Raw genomic sequence first — 9550 nt, 5'->3', positions numbered from 1 at the left:
ATATAACTGTACCAGATATGACACTCATGTAAACTGGAGATGCGGGCTCTCTAGTTTACATGTGTGCTGTTACTAAGCCCAATATTGTTTAATATGATCTATCCAGGTCCGTCTTATGAAGCAGATGAAGGAGCAACAGGAGAAGAACAGGATGAACGAGTCTCGCAGAAACCGAGAAATAGCTTCTTTGAAGAAGGACCAGCGCAAGCAGGAGGTTAGTAACAGTCAGTTTATAAACTTCTGCAGTTATATCACGGTCTGTGCCACGAGTTTCATTACTTTCTTTGATGATACTATATTCATGTTTCCTCCTCAGCATCAGCTGAAGTTATTGGAAGCTCAGAAAAGACAGCAGGAGCTTATTCTGAGGAGGAAGACTGAGGAGGTGAGAGGCATCAAAAATATTTCTGACAGAGGAAGCAGATTGAACTTTTTTAATTGTACTTGTGAGACTGTAGATGCAAGCATATGTCCGGTATATGTTGTGTTTACACATTTTTTGGTGTGACAAGTAAGCTCTGTGTGTCAGGTGACAGCTCTGAGGAGGCAGGTCAGGCCTACCTCGGGTAAGGTGATCCGAAAGGTCAATCTTCCAGAACCAGTCCAGGACTCCTCACACAGACCCCCCTCTGGACGCATGTACTCCTCCAGCAACAGTGCTCCCAATGGCACCTGGTGAGTCTGTGTGCACGCAAATGTTTGCTTGAGTGCATAATTTTTTACTTTTTTAAAGAGGCCGGCTGGAAGGAAGGCTCTGAGATGTAGACATTGCAGACATTTTCAGGAAACAGTGAACACCCTACCTGCCTCATTTCATAAAATGAAACCTAAATCTCTTCTTCAGTTATTTGCATCTGTGATTAGTACCCCAGGAGATTGCTGCAGGGAAAGATCATCTAATCTAAACAAGACTTTAAACTTCAAAAATGTCCCTGGATGGCACGACCGTGCTGCCCAAAGATCTAGGCAAAACTGTGGCTAGCAGTTGAAATTCTTATTAACAGTATAGCTTTAGAGTTGAATTGGTGGATAAAAGTATGGATAAACGGTTACAAGTATAAGCTGACCGCATGAAATGAAAGATAAACAGATGAATGTTATTAGGTAAAACATACGGTTAGTAGTTTAAAGTATTAACACACGGATGGCTATTATGTAAAACTTTTAGCTGTCAGAATGAATAAAAAAATCTATATATTTGATAAATTCTTAAATGTGTACTAATTAAATATCCTAAAAGGATAAATAGTTGAAACACTTCACTAATCCTAAATTATGTTAAGCTAAAAGTCCAAATCCACTTTAAAATGCACACAATGTGAACATTTGAGTTGTTGTCGATGGAGGGTTTCTTAATCACTTTCTACATTCTCCCTGGATTTGTACATTTAGGTGTTAAATAAGTGGCTGTATTAATCGGACAGTTTACTGATGAGTGATGCTGCATGTACAGGTCTTCTTACAGGCGCACAGGAAGTGTTTACAGCACCAGAATGGCTCGCAACAAATGGCAGTCCCTGGAGCGGCGTATCTCTGATGTCATCATGCAGAGGATGACCATCTCTAACATGGAAACCGACATGAACCGCCTTCTCAAGGTAAAAACCTAAAGCAGGACAGTTGTATAGATTTTGAATGTTAGCAGATCAGGAGAAAGACCTAAAAGATATCTTGCTAGACGCCTGGAAGACATTAAATTGTTCTTTTATCTTCAGTAGGGAAATTTTAAAATCTATGACCTTGTGGCTGTTGTTAAGCGTAATGCAGCAAAAACAGTTGTTTCATTTAATATTGCTCTGCATCCTTGTGTGTTTCCTTATCAATGAGCTTCAAAGAACATGTCATTGCTTTAGGTTAATTTAATCATCGTCTGTGACTTTTCCCATATTCAGAAATGACTCAGTGATTGAAAAAATATAAGAATTTGTTTCATTTTTAACACACAGCAAAGGGAGGAGCTCACCAAGCGCAAGGAGAAGGTCCTCAGGAAGAAGGACCGGCTGCTCAGAGAGGGGCCAGAGGCAGAGAAGACTGTTCTTCCCATCAATGAGGAAGTGGAAGCATTGACAGCCAACATTGATTATATTAATGACAGTATTGCAGATTGTCAGGCCAACATCATGCAGATGGAGGAAACCAAGGTGAGAGAGCCTGCTGATTCTGGAAATTGGCAGCCAGATATTGAAAACCTCAGACGGGTTGTTTAGCTTGTTTTAAGCCTTTTTTTCCTGAACTGAGATGTTTTCAGGCCTGCTTCCAGAATAAAACGACCGGGTGTGAATCAGCAGTTAGTGATGGTGATCTCTGCCTATACAGATTAATAGGACGACCCTCGGGAAAAACCTGGAAACTGTTCAAACTGGTCGTCAAATTGCATCTTTGTTGATTATATAGTGAGGTGTCAAAACTTGGGCAGAGGGGAGGTCGCCAGATACCATCTATATAAAAGAAATGGATAGACTGTGGAACGTGAATGACCTTCATTATGTCACAATCAGCTGAAATTCAGCGTTCTTAGCACTTGCTGACTGAAGAGTAAATTTGAAAGAATATATCTTTGATTTAAAATAGTTTCTTCTTTTGTATTTCTTCTTTTTTAAGGTGTATAAAGTGTGTTTCACTCTAACTCAGGAGAGCCCATACACATTTTTACTGTCAGGAAAACTATGAGAGAGTCAATACTGAAACTGTAACAATAACTTCATAGCACAAACGCAGTGCCTGAAGTACCGTGGACTCCAGTTCCAAGAGAAAAAGTGGCTTTCTCTGATTATTTTGCTAAAAATATGCGTTGTAGCACATAATAAACAACATATGGGCATGTTAACAAGGTTGGAAATTAAATTTCATTTCTGTTAACTATGGTCTTCAAATGTTACTTTTTCTTTCTCCCAGGAGGAGGGTGATTCTGTGGACGTCTCTGCTGTGATTGGTTCTTGTACACTGACAGAGGCTCGTTTTCTCCTTGATCACTTCATGTCAATGGCAATTAACAAGGTACCCTCCTTCAGAAAGAGAAATCACACCTGTTCAGTGAAAACATCACCATTTCCTCTCCTTATGAATAACATACAACAAACATGATTATACATAGATGTTATTTAGCTTACGTGTCTTTTATGTGCAAAATAGTAGAAACCTCTGTATGTAGAAAGAAATGCATTTGTATAGTAACAGAAACTGTAGGACACCAGTTGACTGTAGGTGGGTTGTAAGCGACCAGGGGAGAAGATCATTGTAATAATAATACATTTTATTTGAAATGCGCCTTTCAAAACACTCAAGGTCGCTGTACACAGTAGAATAAAAGCAACATAAAAGCAAGAAGTTTACAGAATCATAAAAGCATAAGACATAAACAAATAAAAATAGGAGAGTGGAAAGGTTATGTGGGATAAGCTATTTTGTACAAGTGGGTTTTGAGTTTGGACTTAAAGAGAGAGAAGGAAGAGATGTTTCTTAAATCAGGAGGTAGACAATTCCAGAGTCATGGAGCAGAGCAGCTGAAAGCCCTGCTCCCCATGGTTGCAAGACGGGGGGAAGGGACGGAGAGTGAAAGGGAAAAAGATCTGAGACAACCTCTCATGTTGTTGTTGTTTGTTGTTCCTTCACTGTTGATCTTTTATTTAACCAGAATTCAACTTGGATAATTTTTTTTATTAATAACTGATAAAAATTGCCACTGCTGTACAGTAGTCATATAGCCCAAGTATCAGCAATATGACATGCAAGCTCATTTGCATATGTGCACGATATTAAGTTGTAGCATCTGTTCTATGCATTAACTCAGAAACTTCCAACTCTAACCAAAAAATGAAATGAAATGCAGATGAAATGGCCTGACACTGTGGTCTGACCTCTTCAGGGCCTGCAGGCAGCTCAGAGGGAGTCTCAGGTGAAGGTGATGGAGGGCAGATTGAAGCAGACTGAAATTACCAGCGCCACACAGAACCAGCTGCTCTTTCACATGCTGAAGGAGAAGGCAGAGTTTAACCCAGAGCTGGACGCGCTGCTGGGGAATGCTTTGCAAGGTAGAATAAAAAAAAAATGAAAAGATACAATAAAATAAAAACGTATCCAGTTTGGACCAGGCCCTGCCCACCCACTGAAAGTGTCACTGCCAGGCAAAGCTGAGATTAGAATTTAATTCTGGGATGTTTTAGATCTATTTCTCTCCCTGAGTGTACGTGTTTAAATTTAGCAGCATAAATGTTGCTTTCATACTCGTGTTAGAAATGATTTTGCTGTCAGGAGGTGCACTGGGTAACTGGTCAGTTGCATGATTGGGCCTTTTGAGGTGATATTGCTTGTTGCCTTCTGCCGAATAGAAGCTGGCGTCCCTGTTGTATAACCGACAGTTAATTCCATGGTTACATTTTGGTGCTGTGTACACAAGTATATACGACATTAGTATAATACTGTTTCTATTTACATGCTTGTAATTAAAGCTGATTACTTCTTTTTGTTTTGATATTGAATTTGCCAGCCTCTGTTCGGTAGGATGCTCTGACAGTTGGTGCATTTTATTTTATTTTTATATCTTTTTTTATCGATTTATTCATTTATTTATTTATTTTTTCGAATTTTGGGGGATGGTTTTTGATTTGTGCGTTGCCTTTTTCTGTTCCCCCATCTTTTCTTTTCCCTTTTTTTGTTTTCTTATGTGTTTACAGAGCTAGGTAACATCCCGCCTGGTAAGTGAAACCCTATTGGACTCTAATCGGTTATGAATGCATGGTTCCTTCCCTTTGCACTTTGAGAACTAACTGAACATAACATAAACAGGTGCATGAGGTGCAGTGCAACCAGGCTCCCCTCCATGTGTTGGCTGAAGCTTTCCCCTCTCCTTATCTGGATACACTCCTCCTACCCTCTGTCCTCCCCCTCCTCCTTGCAGCTCACATGTGCTACAGCCTCCATGTTTTAGCACCTGCTAACCCCAGACTCTTCTACAGGAACCATATAACGTGGATATTTTGCTCTGTTAGACCTTGTAGGTCAGCTGACCCATCAGGACCAGCAGACTAATGATTTCTTGCACTCGTCCACCCTGTTATCTCATGTTGGTTCTTTTACATTCATATCAGCTCCCTTACATGTCTCTTTAAAATCTTCCCAATATGACCTCTCTCTGACTTTGAACCTCATCTGTTTTTGAGCCATCTGGTATTAATGAGCTCGTCGAGGGCCAGGTTTATCAATTAAACAGCATGGCGCTGTGCTGACATCACCCCTCATCTGCTTCATCTGTTCATTTTTCTACATGTTATACAAAAGAAATCAAAATTGCAAAGGTTAAAATAAAGAAGTTAAATTATTTAAGTCTCTAGTAAAGTATACTTACTAAGAACCATTTTAGCTGACCAGTCATCTCAGCTAAATCACTCCATCTAATATTCTCTGTTCACGGATCTCATCTGACAGAAAACGGGGACGATAGCAGCAGTGACGAATCTGCCCAGAGCCCCTCTGCAGAGGGAAAGTAAGTCTGTTATAGTGCTTAAAAAGTACTATAACAATGTATTTGTAGATTTAAAATATTATCTTGTGGCATATTTTGTCACATTTATGTTAAGTTGCTTCAGTAGTTCATGAATTGTTATATTATTGCATTTAACATTTGATGTTTTATTGTATCTTTTAATGAAATTGCATTTTGTCTTTTATGTTCACATTAATGTTTATACTATTCTTATAATTAACTTGTTAATTATGAGAAGTATTGTTTAATTATACTGCAAAGCAGTAAAGCAGAGAGGAGCAGTGTAGTCCAAGCACATTCTATAATGAGTGTTTGCATTAAAAAACTTGTCTGTATTTCCTCCAGCACTCTGGCTACAGATTTCATGAAACTTTGTGGAGAGACCAAAACAAGGAATAAGGTATTGTAGAGTTTGTTGCACATGTTTGATGCCTTATCCTAAAACCATTTCTGTATTTTTAATTGTTCACTTATCTGTGCTGTACAGGCTCGCAGGAGGACGACCACTCAGATGGAGTTGCTCTACGCTAACAGTGACTCTGCCCCTGATGCACCTACTGTCGACTTTTCTAGTCCGATGTTGCCGTTAGCTGAAACACCCGATGCGGGCGGAGACATGGACTTGTCAGGCTCAGTCAGGGACTACGCAGCTCTCTCCCCTGGCTTTTCCTCTAAAATGGGCAGCATGTAAGTTCAGGCCCTGCACTCTTACTAACAGATTAATTCCTCCTTCTCTTTTTTCTGCATGTTGTTGCTGCGCTTCTTTGCTTTATTTAGTTATATATTGTTTACAAGCACCTTCACATTTTGCTATACCTTACAGCAATTGATGAATCTATTTGAGAAAAGCATGTAGAGACGAGCAAATATTTTGTATTGCTTGATTATTACTGTGCCCTGCAAAAGTCTCCCTTGCCGTTCCTCATTCCAGGTCAGTTGCACACTAATAAAAGAAATACTAACCAGGCTGCATTAAATGTCTCGTGACAAGCAGTGCTTTAAAATGGAGCCAGTTGCTTTATGTAAGAATAAACCTTAGCTGATAATAATCCATCAAAAATGATACAGTTAGAATTATATTTGTGGATGTGCAGCACACACTGCACTCATTGTTAAACATGAGCTTGACGAAGAACCATCACTGTTTTGGAACTGTAACATCAGGTAACTGTATTTCTGTGTGTACTGCATGCTCATCTCGTCATTGTTGCCATTATTTTGTATTGGTTTCATTTCCATTTGTTTTAAAAATCTTTTTTTTTGTTATATTATCTGTGTTGTTTGTGGATAAATCGGTAAAACTGAACATTCAGTTCTGGCTCCAGAAATCTGCCAGGCGTGGAAAAGCGAGCTCCTGAGCCTTCCCCGCTCTCGCGCAGGAAGACCTATGACAAGGCACAAGCAGCGGCTGAAAGGGCAAAGGTCAAGGACATTAAACAGTAAGAGCTTGATGCCATCATCCTGGCTACAGAGCTTAAAGACAAAACTACTTCACTTTGACCCTACTAATACTCCTCCTTCTGGTTTCCTGGTTTGGAAAAGCATGTGGTGTCACCTACATAATGCTCTGCATCTTGTTTGATGACCGTCACATGGCAAGCTCTATGCTTCATTTGAAGTAATTTTTTCCCCAACTTAAATAACACGTATCTTCTCTGAGCTCTAATGTTGAAAGCTGGTGATTACTGTATTTTTGATAGTTTGGGATCAAATTCATTGTTTGCTTGCTAATTGATTCGCTCGCTTCTGATGTCCTGTTCAGAAATCGCTCTCTTTACTTTTCTTTATCTCACCAGTAAGTTTTCCAGCGTAAGATTCAAATAGAAAGATTGAACAGTGAGCGAAGGGTTATTATAAAACTGGCTGTGCATCAACTGAAAAATACTGACAGCAGTTTTTGATTATATCTTCAGAATTCTTCTTCATTGCCTGTCGTCCTGTTTTAGAATATGAGCAACTTCAAAAATATTAGTGCTGTGAAAGTGGTCAAGATGTATTTGTAGTACAGACTTGCAGATTAAATCTAAGTGGTTTGTCAAAGTAATGAAAAATAACAATTGCATTAACTATTTAGGAATCATAATTATTACATGTGAGCATTATGTCAGTATCTGTAATTATACCCAAGAGTCTTGATTGCAGTGGTTTTGAGGGTTACTGTTTAAAGGTAGTGTATAAAAGCTCATGATTAGATGTCAGTAGATTGCAGTCAACTGAATTCTATTCTTACCCTTCCCAATTTTAAGCACCTAATCCTAGATACAGTGGTCGGTTAAGGACAAACAATGCTGGCCGTCGAGTGTAGACTGCCAATCTGCCGTTTACCTCATCAGTATGCTGCTTGTTTACATCCATTTAATCTGGAGGAGGCTGTAAACCTTCTGAGTCTGATACGAGTTTATGAATCGGTGAAGCTCACTGATGTCTAATGACGATACTGAGGTTAGTTGTTGAGTTTTAGTGGATTTTGTTGCACTTAGCTACTCTTAGCTGGTGTCACTGAAACTTTGTTTGCAGTCGCTGTAACGTTGTTGGACTCGGACACTTGGTGAATAAACTCAGAGGGAAAGTGAGATTTTTTATTTTTTTTTTTATTTTTTAAAAACATTTGAGTCCAACATTAGTTGGAATAATGTTAGCTTATAACCAGCAAGGCTCTGGTTTAGCTTTATTGTCTAATCTGCTGACAATAAGTAGTTGTGACAATATTCAAAATAATTAAACATGTTTATGCACATTTTTGTTTATTAGAGCCCTCCTGAAATGATATCATCATTTCAGGAGGTGACGCTTGAGGTGATGAGGATAAGGTGGAAATGAAGAAGAGAGAGATAAAAATATACATGTACAAATATTAAATTGTTTGTGGTCTTTTACAAGTTTATGTATGTGTTTTTATGACATGGCAGGAAAATGCCAGCAACAAGCCGCCTTGTATGGGAAGCATCCTGGGTTGCTGCATTTAAATTGTTTGTGTTTTGACCATTAGGCAAGGACACCCAACAGGATAAACTCTCTAGGCTACAGCATGGCATTTACTCTACCCTCAGGCTAAACATGACATTTTTGTTAAAATGAGTCTCTTCATTTTTCTCTTCTTCTTTTTTTCATCCACCATCCACCAATTTCTTTCTGGTGTGCAGTCTAGTCACACACATGCTCAGCTATTGTTAGATTTAAGCAGTCATTAAAAGCTGTTTTGACACAAGATGAATCATTTTTCTTTAAATATATTCCAAAAATTACAGTGTTCAGATTTTTCTCCCAGAGCTCTAATTTGACCTCATTAAAGATGGATTTGGGGGGAAAAGTGTTGCGTATGCTGGGAAGATGGTAAAACCTGTTGAACTGGGGGATTTAGGACTGCATATAAATAAGGTTTTCAGTGAAACAAGGATAATAAATGCCTGAAGTCTGCCAGGCTTTTTGTGTAAAAAGAGAATAAATTGTTGCTCTAAAACAGGAACTTTAATGGCATGATGATTTGTTGACAGAATGATAGTTGCTTACACTGTCAACCAACTGGTAATCTTAAGACACCAGACTGAGCAGCAAACATTTCAGTAATCCTTATTAGCTTCAGATGAGTGTGAACAAGTGACAACGCCTTACTGCCAAAACCATCCTGCTGGTGGCTTCGATGACATAAATGCAGCATGTGCATCTGCTCTCTTCATGCAGTCCTGCCACACTCCTGCCAGCAGTGTTTTAACAGCTTAGTCCACAGTTTAATTATGCAGTAGCTTAATTGGAAGTGATTCTGCCTACCTTCAGAAACCTGAAGAGCTGCCTGCCATTTCCTGTCTCTCCCCTACTGCTTTTCTCAATAGCCACTTAAGTCGTATGACAGGTTACCTAAGGCATACTGCAAATGTTGTGCAGGATCAGATGGGCTTTCTGAAATGTTATTTTGTTAAATGCTGGCCAAATGCTTACTCTGTCCCAAGTAACTGCAATGATGTTTTGGTTAATACATGTGGATTTTGTACATAAATATAATAAAAGACAATGTCAGACATTCAAAGTTTATAAAAGCATATTGTACCATTGTAAAGTGGAGCCTGTATG

At 39.0% G+C, this 9550-nt stretch overlaps 1 protein-coding gene across 4 annotated transcripts in view; it reads left to right on the top strand.

Moving 5' to 3' along the window:
- kif21a (kinesin family member 21A) overlaps positions 1–9550 on the top strand; it is a 56254-nt gene that overhangs the window by 34049 nt on the left and 12655 nt on the right. Inside the window, exons 16-27 of one of the 4 annotated variants that reach the window (XM_005731535.2) lie at positions 107–214; positions 317–385; positions 530–675; positions 1454–1598; positions 1947–2141; positions 2896–2997; positions 3866–4031; positions 4674–4694; positions 5425–5482; positions 5828–5882; positions 5970–6169; positions 6808–6921. In XM_005731535.2, coding sequence (XP_005731592.1) covers positions 107–214; positions 317–385; positions 530–675; positions 1454–1598; positions 1947–2141; positions 2896–2997; positions 3866–4031; positions 4674–4694; positions 5425–5482; positions 5828–5882; positions 5970–6169; positions 6808–6921 — 1379 coding nt within the window. Of the gene's footprint in view, positions 1–106; positions 215–316; positions 386–529; positions 676–1453; positions 1599–1946; positions 2142–2895; positions 2998–3865; positions 4032–4673; positions 4695–5424; positions 5483–5827; positions 5883–5969; positions 6170–6795; positions 6922–9550 lie in introns of all 4 variants that reach the window. The other 3 variants (XM_013910425.1, XM_013910426.1, XM_005731537.2) reach the window with 3 other exon arrangements.

The sequence above is a fragment of the Pundamilia nyererei genome, unplaced genomic scaffold (genome assembly GCF_000239375.1).
Source record: "Pundamilia nyererei isolate P.nyererei 1_Seehausen unplaced genomic scaffold, PunNye1.0 scaffold00043, whole genome shotgun sequence".
Classification (NCBI taxonomy): domain Eukaryota; kingdom Metazoa; phylum Chordata; class Actinopteri; order Cichliformes; family Cichlidae; genus Pundamilia; species Pundamilia nyererei.
The sequence above is the reverse complement of the archived record's forward strand: the minus strand, read 5'-3'. Positions and strand labels throughout refer to the sequence as shown.